The sequence below is a fragment of the Dipodomys ordii genome, unplaced genomic scaffold (genome assembly GCF_000151885.1).
Source record: "Dipodomys ordii isolate 6190 unplaced genomic scaffold, Dord_2.0 Scaffold26, whole genome shotgun sequence".
Lineage (NCBI taxonomy): Eukaryota > Metazoa > Chordata > Mammalia > Rodentia > Heteromyidae > Dipodomys > Dipodomys ordii.
Genome location: NW_012267242.1, coordinates 15,583,496 through 15,606,097, shown reverse-complemented (window position 1 = coordinate 15,606,097; position 22,602 = coordinate 15,583,496). Strand labels below are relative to the sequence as shown.

Below are 22,602 nucleotides of genomic sequence, written 5' to 3'. Positions count from 1 at the left end.
ATATATGTTGTCAAGAGCACAGAGTAATTTAGCAATGACAAAATGAGAGGTAGTCTTGTTTCTCGAGTCCTGTTTACTTTGTTATATCTCCTTGCATTTTGGCTTTTAGCATCCACATATCAGAGAGACTATGTGCTGTTTGTCTCTTTGCTTAAAATGATTTGCTCTAGTTCCATCCATTTCCCTGCAGATGCCATTATTTTGTCCTTCCTAATGGCTACATAATATTCCATTGTATATAGGTACCACAGTTTTGGATCCACTCATCTGTAGTGGGGCATCTGGGTTGTTTCCATATCTTGGCTATTGTGAACAGTGTTGCAATGAACATGGAGATGCGTGTGTCCTTGTATCCTGGTTCCTTTGCTCAGGGTAGATGCCTAGGAGTGGTATAGCTGGGTCTATATTCAGCTTTCTGAGATACCTCCATACTGCTTTCCAAAGTAGTTGTATTAGTGTACATTGCCACCAGCAGTGCAGTAGAGTTCCTCTTTCTCTGCATCCCCTCCAGCAATTGTCCTTGGTTGAATTTAGGATGTGGGCCATTCTGACTGGGGTAAGGTAGTATCTTAGGGTTGTTTTTATTTGCATTTCCTTTACAGCCAGGGATGAGGAACATTTTCTCATGTATTTCTTTGCCTTTTTTTTTTTCTCTTCTGAGAAGTCTCTCTTTAGCTCCTTTGCCCATTTAATGATTGGTTTGTTAGATTTGGGAGGGGTTAGTTTCTTGAATTCCCTGTATAGAATAAATATTCGGCTCTTGTCTGATATATTGCTGATAAATGTTTTTTTTTCCCAATTAGTTGGCTGTCTTTCTAGTTTGGTTGCTGTTTCTTTAGCTATGCAGAAACTTTTTATCGAGTCTTTTTCCAATATGTTGTGACACGTTTTATCGAGTCTCTCTCCAATATGTTGTGACCCTGGGACTCTGTTCAGGAAGTTCCTTACTGTGTCTATAAGTTCAAGTGTCTCTCCTACTCTGTCCTGCAATAGTTTCAGAGTATCAGGTTTGATGTTAAGGTCTTTAATCCATTTTGAGTTGATGTTAATACATGGTGACAGGCTATGCACTATTAATTTTCTGCATGTGGCTGCCCAGTTTTTCCAGAACCAATAGTTGAAGAGGCTATGCTTCTTCCACTGTATGTCTTTGGTTTCTTTGTCAAATATCAGCTGACTGTAGGTATGTGGTTTTTGTTTTTGGGTCCAGTTGTGGGGCCTGAACTCTGGGCCTGGGTGCTGTCCCTCAGCTCTTCAGCTCAAGGCTAGTGCTCTACCACTTGTGCCACAGGGCCACTTCTGGCTTTTTTCTTTTTTTGCTTATGTGGTACTGAGGAATCGAACCCAGGGCCTCAGGCATGCAAGGCAAGCGCTCTACCACTGAGCCACCTTCTCAGCCCCTGTAGGTATGTGGTTTTATTTCTGGGTCTTCTAATCTGTTCCATTGGTCTTTGAATCTTTTTTTGTGCCATTACCAAGCTGTCTTTGTTACTATGGCTCTTTAGTAGAGCTTGAAATCTGGTATCGTGATCCCTCTGCATTCTTTCTTTTGTCTAGAATTGCTTTGGCTATTCTAGGTCTTTTGTTGTTCCATATGAATTTTTGGACTGTTTTCTCTATTTCAGTAAAATACATCATTGGGATTTTAATGGGAATTGCATTGAATTTATATATCAATTTTGGCAGTATGGCCATTTTCACTATATTAATTCTACCTATCCAAGAACATGGAGGTCTTTCCATTTCCCGGTGTCCTGTATGATTTATTTTTTTAGGCTTTTATAGTTTTCATTAAATTGATCCTTTACATCTTTGATTAAGTTAATTCCTAGATATTTTATTTTTTTTGAGGTTATTGTGAATGGGGTTGTTTCCTTGATTTCCCTTTCTGCTTGTACATTGTTGGTATACAGAAAGGTGATTAATTTTTGTTGGTTAATTTTGTGTCCTGCTACTTTAACAAAGTGTTTATAAGCTCTAAGAGTTTGGAGGTGGAGCTTTTGGGATTGTTAAGATACAATATCATGTCATCTGCAAAAAGGGATATTTTAACTTCTCCTCCCCTATGCAGATCCCTTTAATGTCTTTTTCTTACCTTATTGCTCTGGCTAAGGCTTCCAGAACTATATTGAAGAGGAGTAGAAAGAGTAGGCATCCTTGCCTTGTTCCTGTTTTTAAGGGAATTGGTTGCAGTTTTCCCCATTAAGTTTAATATTGGCTATTGGTCTGTTGTATAAGGCTTTTATTGTGTTAAGGAATGTTCCTTCTATTCCTGTTTTCTCCAGAGCTTTTTTTTTTTTTTTTGTCGGTTGTGGGGCCTGAACTCTGGGCCTGGGCGCTGTCCCTCAGCTCTTCATCTCAAGGCTAGCACTCTCCCACTTGAGCCACAGCACCACTTCCGGTTTTTTCTGCATATGTGGTGCTGAGGAATCAAACCCAGGGCCTTATGCATATATAGCAAGCACTCTACCACTAAGCCACCTTCCCAGCCCTATTGGCTAAAATTTTATTGAGGAGCTTTGCTTCTGTGTTCATCAAAGAGATTGGTCTGTGGTTCTCTTTTTTTATTGGGTCTTTGCCTGGTTTGGGTATGAGTGTGCTATTAGCTTTATAGAATGAGTTTGGGATTGCTCCCTCTGTTTTTATTTCTTGGAAGAACTTGAGGAGTATGGGTATTAGTTCCTCTTTAAAGGTCTTATAGAATTCCATAGTGAATCCATCCAGTCCTCAGCTTTTCCTTGTTGGAAGACTTCTGATTGCTTCCTCTATCTCATTGTGAGTTGTTGGCTTATTAATTGATTTATTTCTTTTTGGTTCAGTTTGGGCAATTTGTATTTCTCTAGATACTCATCCATTTCTGCTAGGTTTTTCTTCCTTAGTGAGTATAGAGTCTGGAAAGAGTTCTTTATAATTGTTTGGATGTCTTGGGTAATTGTTGTAATTTTTCCCGTGGCATCCCTGATCTTATTGATTTGGGTCTCCTCTCTTCTTTTTTTAGTTAATCTTGCCAGAGGTCCATCAATTTTATTAATTTTGTCAAAAAACCAGCCTTTTGTTTTATTAATTTTAAAGTTTTCTTAGTCTCTATCTCATTTTATTTTGGTTATCTCACTCCATCTAGTAAGTTTAGGTTTAACATTTTCTTGTTTCTCTAGCAGTTTTATTTTGGTTATCTCACTCCATCTAGTAAGTTTAGGTTTAACATTCTCTTCTTTCTCTAGCAGTTTTGGATTATTTACTTGATCTGTCTCTGTTTTCTTGATATGTGCACTGAGAGCAATAAATTTGCCCCTCAGGACTGCTTTTGCCATATCCCAGAGATTTCTTTGTGATGTGTATTCATTTTCATTGAATTGTAGGAACTTTTTAAATCATTTAATTTCTTCTGTGACCCAGGTGTTGCTCAGAAGTGTGCTGTTTAATTTCCATGTGTTTGAGTAATTTCTGTTGTGTGCTTTGTTATTGAGAACTAGTTTGATTCCACTATGGTCACATAGAATACAGGGGATTATGTTGACTTTCTTGTATTTGCTTAAATTCCTTATATGAACTAAGATACGATCTATTTTGGAGAAAATTCCATGGGCTGCTGAGGAGAGTATGTATTGTTGTTGGGTAGAAAACAATATATGTTAGTTAAGTCTGCTTGAGATAGGGCATCACTTAATTTGGAGATGTCTTTGCCAATTCTTTGGTTGGTAGAACTCTCCTTTGGTAAGAGTGGAGTATTAAAGTCTCCTAATATTATTGTATTTGGAGCTATCTTTTCCTGTGAGTCTGAGAGTATTTGCTTAACATATTTGGGTGCACCAATGTTTGGAGAGTATAGATGGACAATGGTGATATCCTCTTCTTGGATCGTTCCCTGTATTAATATGTAGTGCCCTTTCTTGTCTTTTTGTAATGATTTTTATATAAAATTTATTTTATCAGATATCAGGATGGCAACTCCTACCTTCTTGTTGGGAGCATTTGCATGGTAGATCTTCCGTCAGCCTTTTACTTGGAGTTTGTTTTTATCTTTGGCTGTGAGATAAGTCTTTTGAAGACAAATTGATGTATCTTGTTTTCTGATCCATTCTGCAGTTCTTTTTCTTTTAATTGGTAAATTGAGTCTATTAATATTCATGGTTATTATAGAGAGGTGTATTGTGTTTCCTGTCATTTTCCTGCTTTCCTAAGTTTTTCTTCTTTCCTTTCCTCCTGTGTTTACTAAGTTGATCTAGTGATATCTTTCTGATATGGATCCCTGATCTTGATTGTTTTCTTCAGATTGTAATCCCCCCCTTAGCATTCTTTGTAATGCTGGCTTAGTGTTTATGAATTCATTTAGTTTTTCTTTTCTATTAAAAATTTTAGTTTCTCTTGAAAGTGAATGCTAGCTTCACTGGATATACCAGTCTGGACTGGCAGTTATTGGTTCTCAGGGCTCAGATGGTATTTTCCCAGGTTTTCCTTGCATTCTGTATGGAGAGATCTGCAGTGATTCTAATTTTTTCCCCATGTAGTATAGCTCCTTCTTTGCTGCATGAGAGATTGTTTCTTTTTTTTTTTTGGGTCTGGTCGTGGGGCCTGAACTCTTGGCCTGGGCGCTGTCCCTCAGCTCTTCAGCTCAAGGCTAGCACTCTACCACTTGAGTCACAGCGCCACTTCCGGCTTTTTTTTTTCTGCTTATGTGGTGCTGAGGAATCAAACCCAGGACATTAAGCATGCAAGGCGAGCGCTCTACCACTGAGCCAACTTCCCAGCCCGAGAGATTCTTTCTTTATTGCTGAAATCTAGAATTTTTACTATATTGTGCCTAGCAGTGTTCCTCCTGGGATCCTGCTTGTTCAGTGTTCTGTAAGCCTCTGTTATGTAGGTAAGATTTTCTCTTTTAAGACTGGGAACATTTTTGGTGATGATCTTATTGAATAAGTGTTGCATTCCTCTATTCTGGTATTCCTTACGTTTGTCCACCCCAATTATACAACAGTTAAATTTCTTGGCACTGTATGCTTGTTCTTGGACTTCCCTTTGGCATATTTTGAGTGCTTTTTCCATATCTGTAACTTTTTTTTCCCAGTTCCTGCAGTTTGTCTTCAGTATCTGATATTCTGTTTTCCATTTCATTCACTCTATTACCTGCGGCTTCCATTGTGGTTTGCATGGAGGAAATTGAGCCATTTATGATTTCTATGTCAGTTCTCAGAGTATTAATCTCAACTTTTAGCAAGGTGTATACTGCATCTGTTTTTGAATGCATTTCTTGTTTGAAATCCTGGATCTCTTTTGCTAATTCATTTCTTTGTTCTTTAAATTTCTGATCCATTTCTCAATTTAATTATTGAGTCATTGCCTCTATCCTCTCTCGGATGTAGCATTTGTCTTCCATTTCTTTTTTGCTTCCACTGGAGTTCTTCCCTGGGTGGCCGCTGGCCTTTGAGTTTAGTTTGCTGTCTTGGCAGTTGATGAATCATGTAATTTTTGGCTGTGATTTTCACATATGGATTCAGGGATTATTGGAGACCAAGTCCAGACTCTTGACTGTTTTGGTCACTAGGTGGCTGTCTTTGCTTGGTTCTGGATTGGTTCCTGGATTAATTGATGAAGCTTGCTCTCAGCCCTGGGCTGGTTGAGAGAACTTTACCTGGTCTCAGTTCTGTTGGGGGAGGGACTGCTTTTCAGCTGCTGGTCTGACACATGTAGGGTGATCTTAGATACTGGTGGGTAGACACACTCTCTTCCTCTGCTGTGGTGTGCACTCAGATCCTGACCAGTCAGGGTCAAGCGGTTCAGACAGCTTGGGCTCCCACCTGGGACACAGAGAGGGCTCCTTCAGCTGCTTGCTGGAGATCCCAGGAAGTTCTCGCCTTCAGTCAAGGAACAGCAGCCTAGACTGCTCTCCCTTCCTCCCAGGGGCACTCTTGGTCAAGCCTGGTGGGGGGGGGGGATTAGGGAGTGTTTGCTGCTGTTTGCTGGGGTGCTTGCACAGTTCCCAGCTTTCATAGGACCTTTAGCCCAGATGGTAGAGGGAAGGGTCCAAGTCAAGTTCTGGGGGTTACCACCAGTACTGGTCTGCCATCCGGGGATGGAGGGAGGCGTACCCTGTGGGGTACTAACTTATCTTAGAGCTAGTTGTGAGCCGTCCAGTGATACTGTGGCAGATTGCTGTTTTTGTGTGCTGTAGATTGTTGGTCACCACCACATTCTGTGTAGGCTGGGTCTGTGTTTCACAGTCTCTGCCTCTGTTTATGCTGTCTGGGTCAGCGCCGTGGCCGTTTTCTGTGGTGGCCTTCTATAGACCGGACTGCTTTGGTTCTGGGGTCCCCAGCCTCCGTGGGCCAGGGTGCTTTGGCAGGATGATGTGGAGCTGAGCTTGGGTGAGGGGTAGGGGAAGGGGTCTTCCTGCGGGTTCTGAGCTCTGCATTTTCTGTCTCTGTTTGCACCCACTGGGTTGGCACCGGCTCTTGGGAGTCTTCTGGAAATCTTGGGACCGTTGTGGCTCTGTGGTTCCCAGTGGGTCCTGGGCCAGGCCACTTGGGTGGCTTGGCGTAGAGACATGCTGCCAGCAAAGGGTGGGGGAAGGGTCTTCCCGCTTTACCATCTTTGTATAGGTTCTGAAGTTTTTTTTCTTTTCTTTTTTTCACTTCTTATATCTCTCTGTGTATTAGGCCTTTTTGTTGTTGTTGGTCGTCAGTCTCTTGGAGAAATGGAGTGTTGAAACCTGAACTCTTTGTTTGGTTGGAGAGAGCTGTGGTGTTTCCCGCTTGTTCCATCGCCATCTTGGCCCTCCTCTAAACTTACGTTTTATAGTATGAAGCTCATTGTGATCTGATACTTAATGATTTTTTTTTTTTTTTTTGAGAAAGAATCTTACTCTATTACCCAGTGTGGCCTTGAATTCCTGGTCTTGAGTGATTCTCTTGCCTCTCCCTTCCAAGTACCTTGAACAACAGGCTAGAAACCACCATTCCCATCTTATTAATGATTTTATGCCTTGCTTTTCCTGTTTACCAGTAGTTTGGACTCTTTTTGAATGTTTTGTTTTTTGCAGTCTTGGGATGAAACTTGGGACCTCACACATGCTAAGAAGGTACTCTTCCAGCAGAGACTGTACCTCCAACCCTTTCTCTTTGGTCTTTACAATACTTACCATCACTCACAAAACATAAAACTTGTTATCGAGTATCCACCAGTGTGTATAAGGATGAGATATAGAAATTGTGTATTTGAAAATATTGTGGAATTAGTGTGGGGAGGATATTTTGGAAAATATCCGGGAGATGAGATTTACTATGATTGCTCTTTTCTCAGTTTGTTAGCTTTAGGATTGAAACATTTTGAAGGGACTGAGTTTCCAAAGCCTTTAATCAGCAAGTACCTTGTAACCTGCAAGACTGCCCACCAACTCACAGTGAGAATTAAGAACCTGAACTTGAACCGAGCTCCTAACAACATCATTAAAGTAAGTGTTCCCTGAAAACTCCCCTGAGGTTCCCATTCCATGTGTGTCTTTTTTCCCTCCTCTTCTTAACGTCAGTGTAGAGAGGGATCTTTTATCTGAGGCTCATCTCTTCCACTCTTGTAGTAGATTAATTCCATGTATGCCTTGTCAAAGATACTGGATCATCATTTTCCTCTGGAGTATCTTTATCCTCACCTCTCTTATGGATATTCTCTCTAATAAGAGATTATTCAACGGGTGCCAGTGGCTTACGCCTATAATCTTAGCTATTTAGGAGGCTGAGAACAGAGGAGTGCGGTTCAAAGCCAGCCTGGGCAAGAAAGTCTGTGAGATAAGAAAGTCTTATCACCAATTAGCCATGAGAAAACCGGAAGTGGTGCTGTGGCTTAAGTGGTAGAGCACACGCCTTGAGCTGAATTGCTGAAGGACAGTGCCCAGGCCCAGAGTTCAAGCCCTACAACCGACAAAAAAAAAAAAAAGGATTATTCAAGTCAGAAAAGATTTCATAAATCTTTAATTTCCTTTATATAGTCTTCTTTTACTTTAACCTTGCAAGGGTATACAGTATTCCACTCATGTTCTTCTTAACTCAGCTCTTTTATTTATGTTGAAGTTATACAGTATGTGCTTTATATGTACAGGTTTTTTTTTTTTTTTTTTTTGGTCCGGTTGTGGGGCCTGAACTCTGGGCCTGGGCGCTGTCCCTCAGCTCTTCAGCTCAAGGCCAGCCCTCTACCACTTGAGCCACAGCACCACTTCCGGCTTTTTTCATTTTGCTTATATGGTGCTGAGGAATTGAACCCAGGGCCTCATGCATGCAAGGCAAGCACTCTACCACTGAGCCACCTTCCCAGCCCTGTACAGGTATATTTTAAAGAGACAAATAGTCCTATGAGGCTTGTTATGAAAAATTTTTTTTCTCTTATACTAAGCAAGTTTTCTTTGGGTTGGTGGGTTTCCTACAACATCTAAGTATACCATCCCTGTAATTGACACTTGATGTTTTAGATTTAGGCCTAGTTTTATGAAACTTCAACCATTGATGCTGAACATTTAAGTCCCTCCCTCCCCTTTTAAAAAAAATTAACCTTCAGGGACCCAGATCTATCCCATCCTTCTTCTTATTTATCTTATTTATTCATTGGTGTATTTCTTTTTTTGTCAGTCCTGGGGCTTGAACTCAGGGCCTGGGCACTGTCCCTGAGCCTCTATGTGCTCAAGGCTAGTACTCTACCACTTGAGCCATAGCACCACTTCCTGCCTTTTCTGTTTGTGTGGTACTGACAAATCAAACCCAGAGCTTCATGCATGCTAGGCAAGCATTCTACCACTGAGCCACATTCCCAGCCCGGGTCCTAGATTTTTAACTCAGGGCCTGGGTATTGTCCCTGGGCTTTTTTTGCTCAAGGCTAGCCCTCTGCCACTTGAATCACAGTTCCACTTCCAGCTTTGTGGTAGTTAATGGAGATAAAAGTCTCACAGACTTTCTTGCCTGGGCTGGCTTTGAACCTTGATGCTCAGTTCTCAGCTTCCTGGGTAGCTAGGATTACAGGTGTGAGTTACTGTTGCCCAGCTTAAAAAAACAATTGTGTCATTAGGATTTTGTTGTATCTTATCCCACAAAATATTTTTGTTCAGGTTTAAGATGTATATCAGTTTTAAAGCACATTGTTGTATGTATATTTTCTTTTCTTGTTGGGTATGGGACTTGAACCAGGGCATGAGTGCTGTTCCTGGGATTTTTCTGCTCAAGGCTAGTGTGCCACCACTTTAAGCCACAACTCCATTTCAGCTTTCTAATGGCTAATTGGAGAGGCTCACGGACTTTCCTACTGAGCTGGCTTTGAACTACAATCCTCAGATCTCAGCCTCCTGAGTAGCTAGGATTATAATTTCGAGTCACCAGTGCCCAGCTATATGTAATTCTTCTTATATAGAGTATCATTATTGGTCTATTTGCCTGTCTTTCCCACTAGTTGGAAGTAGGAATTGCTTGAAATTAGGAATTGCTTCTCTTGTCTTTATGCTCAACTTTATACCTCTGTGCTTGATACACATTCAACATTCTGAAAGAATAGGTGTTTATTATCTATGGTTTAAGCCCAATACTCCCTTATTTATCCATCCATCCATCTATCCATTCATCTATCCATTCTTCATTGCTGGGGATCAGGTACCAGTCCTCATGCATGCTAGGCAAAACTCTAGCTAAATCTCCATGTTTTCCTCTCTCATTGGTTCCAAAAATTGAATCATTTTTCTTTTCCTTTCTATGATGTTTACACCATTACTTGTGTGAAAGTAGTTTTCAGGTGTCCAAGAGGAAGGTGAAGTCAGTATCTGCAGCTGTGGACCATGGGCAAATCCTACACAAAGTTATTCTCACCAACTGCTTCCTTTTTCTCTGTGACCTAAATGTTTTCCTTTTTCCCAATCTGTATGGAGACTGCCAGTTAGGAGATTCTAAGTAATTATAAAATCTTTATAAATTATAGATTAACAAAAATATTGCATATTTTTGGAAGGAATATAACTAATGCTTTATTTCTTAATGCTGTTTAAAAATTATTATTAAATAGTTATACAAAAATTTTTCAATTCCATAATCAGGTTATGAGTACAATGCTTCTTGATCAATGTCACCATCACCCCTTGCATTGTTCTCCCCCATTCATTCATGCTCAGTTTTATAAGAAGACTAAACAGCTGCCAATCCTGGTAAGGTGTTGTGAAGAGATCCAGCCACATCAGTGGAAGCCACCTGTAGAGAGAGAAGAACACCGACTCCCTTTCTGGTTAAAGGTACTGCCTTTCTCCTAAAAGTCTATTGGAGGCCTAAAGTAACCACAATTTCTGGCAGAAATATCAAGGTTACCTTTTTTTTTTTTCTTTTTTCCCTCAGTCCTGGGGCTTGACCTCAGGGCCTAGGCACTGTCCCTGAGCTTCTTTTGCTCAAGGCTAGCACTCTACCACTTGAGCCACAGCACTCCTGGCTTTTCTGTTTATATGGTACTAAGGAGTCGAACCCAGGGCTTCTTGCATGCTAGGCAAACACTCTACCACTAAGCAACCTTCCAGCTCTCAAGGGCTACTTTAAGCTTCTAATATTTTGGTTGTTGAACTGAGATGTATTTCCCTCATATACCCTTCTTCTTCCTTTACTCTTCTGCTTTTCTCCTAGGTAATTACAGTCTTCTCAAAATAATGATAAAATGATAATTTCTAAAACTCAAAGAAGAGTTTATATGATATATTTGATATGTAGAAAGACCCTTTTTGGAAAGATAACTTGAGACTGTCTGGAAAGGTCCTTAAAAATCTAGAAAGTCCTATACTTTATCTCCTTTTTTTCTTTTTTGGAGGTAGATACTGGTGTTTGAGCTCAGGAGTTTGAATTGCTTGCTCATTCCCCTTGAGCCATACTTTTCCTTTTTTTGTGTGTGTATATACTGGTCCTGGGGCTTGAGCTTAGGGCTTGGATGCTGTCCTTGATTTTTTTTGCTCAAGGCTAGCATTCTACCACTTATGTTACAGCTTCACTTCTAGCTTTTGGTGATTAATTGAAGGTAAGAGTCTCACAGATTTTCCTGCCTAGGCTGGCCTCAAATTTTAATCTTCAGAGTTTAGCCTCCCCAGTAGCTAGAATTATAGGCATGAGCCATTCATTTGTGCCCTACCACCCTTTTTCTTTCTTTCTTTCTTTCTTTCTTTCTTTCTTTCTTTCTTTCTTTCTTTCTTTCTTTCTTTCTTTCTTTCTTTCTTTCTTTCTCTTTCCTTCCTTCCCTCCCTCCCTCCCTCCCTCCCTCCCTCCCCTCCTCTCTCTTTCTTTCTTTTCTTTTCTTTCCTTTCCTTTTCTTTCTTTGCTTGAACTCTGAGCCTGGGTGCTGTCTCTGAGCTCTTCAGCTCAAGGCTACCACTTGAGCCACAGTTCGACTTCTGGTTTTCTGGGAATTAATTGGAGATAAGAATCTCACAGACTTCCCTTCCCTGAGATTGTCTTTGAACTGAGATCCTCAGAGCTCAGCCTCAGGGGTAGCTAGGATTACAGGCATGAGCCACTGGTGCCCAGCTACCCTTTCTTTTTAACTGGCTATTTTGGAGATTGAATCTCTGCCTGGGCTGATTTTGAACAATAATCCTCTGGATCTCAGCATCCTGAGTAGGTAAGATTATAGGTGCGAGCCACTGATGCCTGGCTTCCCCTAAATTCTTACGTTAAAGAATGTTTCTGAGCCCTTCTGTATTCTCAATAGGCCAGTCTACCATCGATCCAGGAAGAAATGAAGAACATAACTAATGGTGCTACAGAGGAAGGAAATGTAACTAGAACCACTGAGGTCAATGAAAAGAAAGACCAGGAAAAAGCCAGACCAGAGTTGGGGAATGAAACTCGATACCCACTGCTGTTACCCAAGGATGTAGTACTGAAACTGAAGCCTGTTTCCAAGCGTTTCTCCAGGAAGGCTTGGAGACAGAAGCGTTCATCAGTCCTGAAACCCCTCCTTATTCAACCTAGCCCCTCTGTCCTGCCTAGCTTCAACCCGGGGAAAATAGCAGCATGGCCAACTCAATCTGAAGTCCCTCCAAGCAAAATGGTGGTCCAGATTCCTCATCTGATCCAGCCAGCTACTGTTTTACAGACAGTTCCAGGTTTCCCTTCCTTGGGTGATCCCCAGGGGAAGGACAATTTTGAGCCTACTACAGCACTGCCTGCTGTGCCTGCTGAGGCTAGGACCAGCATCCCTTTTCCTGAGTCTCACACCCTCCTCCCCTCTGCACCTGTGCCCAAGATGCTGCTGCCTTCTCTAGCCCCATCTAAATTTCGAAAACCATGTGTGAGGCGGAAACCCTCAAGAAGGAAAGGGGCAAAGGCTTCTCCCTGTGTGAAACCTGCCCCACTCATGCACCCCACTCCTGTTATCTTCACTGTCCCTGCTGCCACTGTGAAGGTTGTGAGTCTTGGCAGTGGCTGTAACATGATCCAGCCTGTCAATGCAGCTGTGGCCCCCAATCCCCAGACCATTCCCATTACCACTCTCCTGGTCAACCCTGCTCCTTTTCCCTGTCCATTAAACCAACCCCTTGTTGCTTCCTCCATCTCACCCTTAATTGTTTCTGGAAATTCTGTGAATCTCCCAATACCATCTACCCTCAAAGATAAGACCCAGGTGAACGCAGACATTGCTTGTCCTTTGGTTGAAGGAAAGAATGCCTCTCAAAGCCTTGAGCCCAAATTAGAACCCCAGGAACTAACTCCTCTGTGTGCTACTGTCTTCCCCAAAGAGGAACACAGCCCAGGGCCTCCCTCAGCAGATAGAGAATGCCAGGAAGGGTTGTCAGAGAGACCTGCCTGTGGAGTGACAGTTGTGAAATCTGAAATTCAGGAAGGGTTGTCAGAGAAGAGTGCCTGTGGTTGGGCCATAGTGAAAACAGAGGAGGGGAGGCAGACTCTGGAGACGTTGCCTCAAGGCTTCCAGGAATCCCTATGTTCCTCCCACGGGGATTTAGAGGAAATAGTCAAGCTAGAACCTGAGGACCCTGTGGAGGAGATCTCCAGTGGGTTCCCTGAACAGGAAATTTGTGATGAAATAAAAAATGAACACTCTATTGAATTGAGCACTGATTCCCTAAGGGAGGAACTGAGCAGTGCTAGAGATGTAAAGAAACAAATGATCCTGCAGAAGGAGGAGTGCAGTCAGGCAGCTTCATCCCCTTCAGCTTCTCAAGAGCCTCCTGATGAAAATCCAGGTGGAGATGTGAGCAAAAGGACACTTAAGAATGTTCCATCATCCATAGACCCGGAAATAGAGCTTAATAGTCCCCCAAGGAAGTCTGAAGATACATCCAGTGTCGATGGTCAGTCACTGGGGATCCCATTGGTGCCAGAAACTGGAGGAGAGAAGGATGGGCCAGAGGAAGAGGAAGAGGAGGACTTTGATGACCTTACCCAAGATGAGGAAGATGAAATGTCATCAGCTTCTGAGGAGTCTGTGCTTTCTGTTCCTGAACTCCAGGTAAGAGCTGGGGAGCAATCTCAAAGTTACTTTGTGGGGTGTCTTAGTAATATGTTGAGTTTATATACCTGCTTGTTATTCTGCTCTAGATAGTCTTAAAGTGATTTCCATTTCACTTTAAAATTGTTTCAATTTGCTTTTTTAATACCTTTCAAAATTTCTTTTTCTCTTTTTCTTTTGGTACCAGTCCTGGGACTTGAACTCAGGGCTTGGGCACTGCCCCTGGGCTTTTGTGTTCAGGGCTAGTATTCTACCACTTGAGCCATAGCCTCACTTCTAGTTTTTTATTTTTGTTTTTGTTTTGTTTTCTTTTGCCAGTCCTGGGGCTTGAACTCAGGGCCTGAGCACTTTCCCTGAGCTTCATTTGCTCAAGGCACTTGAGCCACAGCGCCACTTCTGGCCTTTTCTGTTTATATGGTATTGAGGAATCAAACCCATGGCTTCATGCATACTAAGCAAACATTCTACCACTAGGCTACCTTCCCAGCCCCCACTTCTAGCTTTTTAGTAGTTAATTGGAGATAAGAGTCACTCTTTCAGAGTTGGCTCTCCTTTCAGGGTTGGCTTTGAACCACAATACTCAGATCTCATTCTTTTAAATAGCTAGGATTACAGATGTAAGCCATGAATGCCTGGCATAATTTTTTAAAGTTGTCTTTTAAGTAGTTGTACAAAAGATTTCAACTTGACAGGTCAGTTTATAATTACAATGCATTTTGATCTGGTTACTTCTTTTTCATTATTCTCCCTCTAGTATACTTTAAAAAAATTAAATAGTTGTACAAAGGGGTTTCAATTCCAGAAGTCAGGTGATGAGTACAATGCATCTTGATCAGTATCACCCCTTCCATTGGTCTCCCTCATGTTTTTTATTTTTTGTTGGTCATGGGGCTTGAACTCTGGGCTTAGGTGCTGCCCCTCAGCTCTTCAGCTCAAGGCAAGTGCTCTACTACTTGAGCTACAGTGCCACTTCCTCTATTTTATTTTTGATTGCATTATAGGACACAATTTTGAGATTGAAGTGAAATGAAAGAGAAAAAGAAAATTTTACTTGGAATAAAACTCATTTTAACATTAAGTTGAGTTGCCCAAGTACATTTTATTTTATTTTTATTTTTTTGTGGCCGTACTGGGGCTTGGACTGAGGGCCTCCTGCTGTCTTTTAACTTTTTTTTTCCTCAAGGCTGATACTCTACCACTTGAGCCATACCTACATTTCTTTTTCTTGATTAATTGGATATAAGGGTATGTTAGAGGGAAGGGAAAAAACAATTCGTTTAAATAGGGATACAGGTGGACCCATTGCAACAATGAGATGTACAAGTCGTTATGTCAAAAAACGAACTTTACAACTTTGGCGGAGGGGGGGGAGTGGGGGAGATATGGGTGGGGGGTCAGGATATGGGAAGGAATAGGAAGGGGAAACAAAGGAGGAAGCAACAATGCTTGATAAGAAATGTACTCATTATCTTGCCCATGTAATTGTAACTCCTCAGTATGGCATTTTCAAATTAAACAACAAAAAAAGAGTATCTTAGATTTTTCTGCCTGGGCTGGCTTTCAACCTTGATCCTCCTGAGTTACTAAGATTAAATTCATGAGCAACCATTGTCCACTCCCCTTCCCCTCTCCCCCACTTATAAACACTTTAAGTATGTTAAAATAGCTCATAATGCTGAGCACTGGTAGCTCATGCCTATAATCCTAGCTGCTCAGGAGGCTGAGATTCAGAGGCTTGTGATCCAAAGCAGTTTTGGCCGAGAGATCCACAAGACTCCTTCTTCAAAATAACCAGCAAAGGTGGGTGCAGGTGGCTCACACCTGTAGTCCTAACTACTTAGGAGGCTAAGATCTGAGGATCAGGGTTTGAATTCAGCCTGGGTAGGCAAGTCTATGAGACCCTTATTCCAATGAACTACTCAGAAAAAGCCAGAAGTGGCATTGAGGCTCAAATGGTAGACTATTCACCTTGAGCTAAAGAAGCTCAGGGACAGTGCCCAGACCCAGAGTTCAAGCCCCAGGACCGGCAAATAAACAAAACCAGCCTTTGGTTTAGTCTTTATCGCTATTGGAAGGAAGGAGAGATGGAAAGCAGGGAGAAAAGGGAGGAAAAAAGAAGAGGAAGAGGGGCTGGGAAGGTGGCTTAGTGGTAGAGTGCTTGCCTCGCATGCATGCCCTGGATTCAATTCCTCAGCACCACATAAGCAGAAGAAAGCCAGAAGTGGCACTGTGGCTCAAGTGGTAGAGCGCTTGCCTTGAGCTGAAGAGTTGAGGGACAGCACCCAGGCCCAGAGTTCAGGCCACACGACCGGAAAAAAGAAAAAAAAGAAGAGGGAGGAAGAAAAAAATTATCCTCAGTATGGGTCATTGCAAAGGAAAACTAAGATGTAGTGGGCGGGGCACTGGTGGCTCACACTTGTAATCCTAGCTACTCAAGAGGCTGAGATCTGAGGATTACGGTTCAAAGCCAGCCGGCAGGAAAGTCCCTGAGATTCTTAATCTCCAATAAACCACTCAGAAAACCGGAAGTGGCTCTGTGGCTCTAGTGGTAAGAGTGCTAGCCTTAAGCTGAAGAGCTGAGGGACAATGCTCAGGCCCAGAGTTCAAGCCCCACAACCTACAAAAACAACAACAACAAAAAAGATGTAGGGGACCCTTCAAAAAGTACATTCTTCCTACTTTCTGCTACCCATATCCAGCCCTCACTATCCATTCAATTCTATAACTCAGTTGTCAGCCTACAGTGTTTTACCTTAGATCCTCCTGATTCAGCATTTTGTGAACCACTAGAATTCCTTACAAGTACTTTTTGGGAGTTTTCAGGAAACAATGGAGAAACTAACTTGGCTAGCATCTGAAAGGCGCATGAGTCAGGAAGGTGAGTCTGAGGAGGAGAACTCCCAAGAGGAGAATTCTGAGCCAGAAGAAGAGGAGGAAGAGGAAGTAGAAGGAATGGAAAACCATCAGAAAGAGGATGAAATGACTGATGAAGCAGTAGGTGATGCTGTGGAGAAGCCCCCTTCTACCTTAGCCTCACCCAAGACTACTCCACAAGTAGAGACCAGCAGAACCCCACCAGGTGAGCAAGGTAAACCTGTGCAGAGGGCTCATTTAGCCACCTTGTCTAGAGGTCATTGTGCAGAGTGAATGATTTCAGAGAAGTCCTGTGGATCTCCTCTGCAGCTTTTCTTTCTCCAAACATTGACATGGTGCATAGCAAAGTCCATATGACTCTTATCTCCCAAAAACTACTCAGAAAAAGCCAAAAGTGCTGTGGCTCAACTGGTAGAGCGCTACCCTTGAGCACAAGAGGCTCAGGGATAGTACCCAGGCCCTGAGATCAAGTCGCAAGACTGGCCCTCTTCCCCACCACCACCACCCCCCAAAAAAATTAAGAAAAGTTCCAAGCGGGGTGCTGGTGGCTCACGCCTGTAATCCTAGCTACTCAGGAGGCTAAGATCTGAGGATCACGGTTCAAAGCCAGCCTGGGCAGAAAAGTTTGTGAGACTCATCTCCAATAATCCACTGAGAAAACAAGAAGTGGCTGTGGCTCAAGTGGTAGAGCGCTAGCCTTGAGGTAAAGAGCTTGGAGACAGTGCCCAGGCCCTGCCCTCAAGCCCCATGACCAACAAAAGAAAAAGAAAAAAGTACTTCCGTTGCCCAGAAAACAAAAAAGAAAAATCCAGACCACAAGGTATAATTGCTTGAGACCCTAACATAAGGCCATGCTCTTTATACTTTCTTAAAATACATTACTTTTATCTCCTTGTCATACCAGCTTACCTAGCTGTGCTTCAGATTCTGCGTACAGCTGACTTGATGGAGCAGACTGTCTATACTACCGCTTTCCCAGCTACTTTTGAGTTGCTCTGTGATGTTTACTAGGCTTGGGTGTGGGAGTGCATGTGGTAGATGGCATGGCTGCAGGGACTGAGAAACAATCTTTTCTCAATGTACCCCAAAGGCGGGAGCATCAAAGCTGCTGGAAAGGGCCGGAACAGTCATCGAGTCCGCAGTAAGCGGGGAAGTCGTGCTCGGGCCAGCAAAGACACCTCCAAGCTGCTGTTGCTCTATGATGAAGACATTCTGGAGCGGGATCCTCTCAGGGAGCAGAAGGACTTGGCCTTTGCCCAGGCTTATCTGACCAGGGTAGGCAAATGATGCTTCTGTTACTGCCTGTTTCTATGAATGTGCCTACTTCTTCCCGGGAGATGTTGCTGTAGTTAATATAATTTTATTGTTATTATTAAGGTGTTGTACAGAGGGTTTACCATTTCATAAATCAGGTAATGAGTAGATGTTTTTTGCACAGTCACCCCTTCCTTTCCTCCAGTGACCTCCTATCCTCAAGAGAGATGTTTTAAAAATAAAGTCTGGGTCCAAGGGGTGGGGTGGGGTTATAGCTGTATAGCTCAGTGGTAGAGCGCTTCCCTTCCAAGTTCAAGGCCCTGGGTTCCATTCCTAGTACTGCTCCTCCCCACCCCCATCCCAATGTATTTTTTCTTTTAGGCTGTACAACATGCTTTATCTCTACCTAAGCTTCTGGAATACCACGGCTGTGAGAGCCGTGAGAAGACAGAGTTCAGTCATACCTGGGCTGATTGTTCTCCTATCTCTTTTGCTCAAAGATTGGGGTACAGATGATATATTTCTCATCAGTGGGAGATTGTCTGGGCTGATAAAAAGCCCTTTAAGCTCTTGGCTCAAGAAAAATGACAAGTAGTACTCAGGCCAGAGAGCAGATTTCAGTGGTGTTCTGGTAGCTACCTCCCCTCTTGGTAATGTACCGGTTTGTTTTCCTCCTTCAACAAAGTAGTAGCAGGGATAATTATAGCTTTTTCTTGTTCCTAATATTTTACTACCATTATAAATTATGTATTATGTATCTTCAGATGTCACAAGCTAAAGTCCATTTACCAAACTTACTTATTTTATTATGGGGTTGAAATCAGGAAGGAGAGCTTAGGGCCGTGACCTAGAGAAAAGCATTACCTTGTCTGTTGGCAGTTCCATAGTCTCTGGAAAATGAAGGTTGTTAATTGTCCCTGCCAGCAAAGGAACTCTACATTGTTCACATGTGAAGATCTGTCAGGGGAGAGCCTCTGAAGCTTAACTCTTGGAGCTCTTTGCAATTCTCCTGTCTCCCTTGGTGATTGGAAGTCTTCCTGTGTAGGTACGAGAAGCCCTACAGCATATTCCTGGCAAATACGAAGACTTCCTTCAGGTCATCTATGAATTTGAGTCAAACACTCAGAGGCAGACTGCTGTGGATCTCTACAAAAGCTTGCAAATTCTGCTCCAAGAGTGGCCTCAGCTTTTGAAGGATTTTGCTGCTTTCTTGTTACCTGAGCAAGCTCTGGCCTGTGGATTAGTAAGTAGATGGACAAAAAGATCACACAAAATTCCTGGGTCAGAGCAAGAGCTTTGTCTTCTAATGTTCCTCCCCAACCCTATTCTCTCATTTAATTTTACATAGTGAATAAGGTGTGTATGTGTGTGTCTGTCTGTGTGTTTGAGTATGCATGTGCTTGTGCACGAGTTTTAGGGGTTGGACTCAGGGCCTGAATGCCATCCCCGAGATCGCCACTTGTAGCTTTTTTTTTTTTTAATGTCAGTGTCATCCTGCGGCTTAAAATTCAGGGCCTGAGTGCTGTCCCTGAGCTGTTTTTTCCTTTTCTTTTTTTTTTTTTGGTCAATCATGGGGCTTGAACTCTGGGTCTTGGCGCTGTCCTTTAGCTCTTCAGCTCAAGGCTAGCACTCTACCACTTGAGCCACAGCACCACTTCTGGCTTTTTTGTTTATGTGATGCTGAGGAATCGAACCCAGGACCTTATGGATGCGCTCTACCACTGAGCCACCTTCCCAGTCTGAATTTTTTTTTTCTCAAGGCTAGCACTCTGCCACTTGAGCCAGAACTCTACGTCTGGCCTTTTATGAGTAGTTTATTGGAGATAAGAATCTCAAAGACTTTCCTGTCCAGGCTGACTTCAAACTGCAATCCTCAGCTCTCAGCCTTCTGAGCAGGTAAGATTGCAGATGTGAGCCACTGGCATCTGGCTTCACTTCTAGCTTTTTTGATAGTTAATTGAACATAAGAGTTTCACTGGTTTTCCTGCCCAGACTAGCTTGAAACTTTGATCCTCAGGTCTCAGTCTCTTGAGTAGCTAGCTAGGATTATAGGCATGAGCCACCGGCACCAGCTAAAGCAGGCATTCTTTCATTAAGTATTGTGCCAGGCAAAGCTGTTAGAGCTAGTATTATAGCATTTAAAAAAGACTAAGATTCCTGCCTTCATGGAACTTATAATAGGGAAAGGAGATGAATAATCCATAATCATAAATTATATGAACATGTGTGTATATGTGTATAGAAATATGTAGATTATAAAAATAAACAATAAAATATATGGTATGTTATGGTTTATAGTGATAATGTCCTATTGAAAACTAAAGAAAGGGACTGTAGTCTTGGAATTAAGATGGGTGGGGGAATGGTATCTTCACTTTGATACTCGATGTTCTGGGAAGGCCACTAGGGTAAGGTAATGTTTGAAATGTTGAAATATGAGACATAATCCAGTAGTTTTGGACTTCATGATTGATAAAATAGGAATAAAGAGAATAATAAGATAATCTTGATAGTTTTAATGCCAGTTTAATGACAATATGGTGATTATGTATATAATGCTCATCTTCTCTTTCAACTTTGTTAGGAGGATTAGATGTGTGTATGTGTGACCACTTTTTTTTTTTGTCGGTCATGGGGCTTGAACTCTGGGCCTAGGCGCTGTCCCTCAGCTCTTCAGCTCAAGGCGAGCGCTCTACCACTTGAGCTACAGCGCCACTTCCGGTTTTCTAGTGGTTTATTGGAGATAGGAGTCTCACGGTCTTTCCTGCCCGGGCTGGCTTTGAACCGCGATTCTCAGATCTCAGCCTCCTGAGTAGCTAGGATTACAGGCGTGAGCCCCCGGCGCCCGGCTGTGTGAACATTTTTTGTAAACTCTGGAGTACTACATAAGTTTGAGTGCCTGATTTCTCCATCTATAAAATAGTAAGCAACTTGAAATATGTATATCTTTCATTCACATCTTAATTTCTTAGGTTAGTAGTTAGTTCTCAGGAGCCTAGTGTAGATGGATGCTTGGGTTTAAAATAGAACCACTTTATACCCCATTTCTGTAGCCCATGTTCTTAGTTGTTAAGAGTTCTCAAGTCCTGAACTAGCTAGTTAGTAACTCCCCTCTTGCCCTTCTTCTACTCTGGTAGTTTGAGGAGCAGCAGGCTTTTGAGAAGAGTCGCAAATTCCTTCGTCAGCTGGAGATTTGCTTCGCAGAGAACCCTTCACACCACCAGAAGATCATCAAGGTCCTCCAAGGCTGTGCAGACTGTCTTCCTCAGGAGATCACAGAGGTATTCTTTCTTGTCCTGCCTCCTTTTTATTGCCATTTGAGTATTAGGTTGTTGCCTTCTCTGTTCCCCTATCTTATTCCATATACTTTTTGCCTCTGAAGTGTCATGGACACCTGGAGGAGATGAGGAAAGTAAGACCTTTTTAGGCGTATTTAAGGCGTGAAGGCAGGGATGGCCACCTGAATCCAGGACCTGTCTTGTTTTCTCAAGTTGTGGAGTATCATCAGTGCCATGAGAGGGATAATCGAGGAGAGAAGTGTGAGACTTAGAAGGGGCTTGTCTCTTATTCTGCTTAGGCTTTGTCCTACCTGGGGACCAGTTGGACAAGAGTGGAGAGTGCTATCACTAGGAATCAAATCTGTTACTAATATCCTTCCTCTGCAGGTAAACAAGAAGGGAGAAGTTGCATGTGAATTACTACCCACTAAAGAGAGGCTCTATAGATGAGCACCAATGGCTCACACCTGTAATCCTAGCTTGTCAGGAGGCTTAGATCTGAGGATCGTGGTTTGAAGCCGGTCTGAGCAGGAAAGTCTATGAGACTCTTTTTTTTTTTTTTTCCATTGGTCATGGGCTTAAACTCTGGGCCTGGGTGCTGTCCCTGTGCTCTTCAGCTCAAGGCTAGTGCTCTACCACTTGAGCCACAGTGCCACTTCTAGTTTTCTGGTGATTAATTGGAGATAAGAGTCTCACAGACTTTCCTGTCCAGGTTGGCCTTGAACCTCGATCCTCAGATCTCAGCCTCTTGAGTAGCTAGGATTACAGGTGTGAGCCATTGGTGCCCGGTGAAACTTTTACTTCCAATTAACCACCAAAAAGCCAGAAGTGGAGCTATGTCTCAAGTGGTAGAGTGGTAGCCTTGAGCAAAAAGCTCAGGCTCTGACACAAAAAATAAATGAGAGAGAGTCAGAGACAGAGAGAGAGGAGTTCTATGTTTCTTTACGTTGGCTTGCAAGGCAGAATGTCGGGAGTATATGGCACTGGCTTAGATTACTCAAAGACTATCTTTGCATCTGCCTGTTTGCAGCTCAAGACACAGATGTGGCAGCTCCTCAAGGGTCATGACCACCTACAAGATGAGTTTTCTATCTTCTTTGACCATCTTCGTCCAACAGCTAGCAGGATGGGTGACTTTGAAGAAATCAACTGGACTGAAGAGAAAGAGTATGAGGTACAGGCCCTGAGGGTACATTAGGGTTGTGAAGGGAACAGCCACCTGCAGGAGGGCTGTGAGCCCCAGAGCCTGTGTTTATTGACACCAACTCCTCCTCAGTTTGATGGCTTTGAAGAAGTGGCACTGCCTGATGTGGAAGAGGAAGAAGAACCTCCCAAAATACCTTCCACTTCAAAGAACAAGAGGAGAAAAGAGATTGGGATCCAGAATCATGATAAGGTATGTCAGGATATTGGGAACTAGCTACTTTTCATGAATCAGGGCTCTACTTTCCCTCTAAATGTTTTTCTGGCTTGTATGGTCACAAGCCCCTGGCCCCGTGTCTCAAGGTTCTGAGGTGATCATGGAGTACAAACCAAAGGGGAGGCTTCTGCGGAAAGCATGAGAGCAGACAACGCGGTTGGTGAAGAGGCCATGTGTCTCAGAACTCAGAGGTGTTTCTCTTATTCAAAAATGAAAGATCTTTGGGGCTGGGAAGGTGGCTCAGTGGTAGAGCGCTTGCCTTGCATGCTCAAGGCCCTGGGTTCGATTCCTCAGCACCACATAAGCAAAAAGAAA

General features: G+C 42.8%; 1 protein-coding gene across 1 annotated transcript in view; it reads left to right on the top strand.

Moving 5' to 3' along the window:
• The window catches only part of Gon4l (gon-4-like (C. elegans)), an 85,515-nt gene that overhangs the window by 56,940 nt on the left and 5,973 nt on the right, over positions 1–22,602 (top strand). Inside the window, exons 18-26 of the mRNA XM_013015036.1 lie at positions 7,297–7,447; positions 10,133–10,249; positions 11,701–13,461; positions 16,285–16,540; positions 17,426–17,610; positions 18,635–18,832; positions 20,727–20,870; positions 21,898–22,041; positions 22,144–22,263. Coding sequence (XP_012870490.1) covers positions 7,297–7,447; positions 10,133–10,249; positions 11,701–13,461; positions 16,285–16,540; positions 17,426–17,610; positions 18,635–18,832; positions 20,727–20,870; positions 21,898–22,041; positions 22,144–22,263 — 3,076 coding nt within the window. The remainder of the gene's footprint in view (positions 1–7,296; positions 7,448–10,132; positions 10,250–11,700; positions 13,462–16,284; positions 16,541–17,425; positions 17,611–18,634; positions 18,833–20,726; positions 20,871–21,897; positions 22,042–22,143; positions 22,264–22,602) is intronic.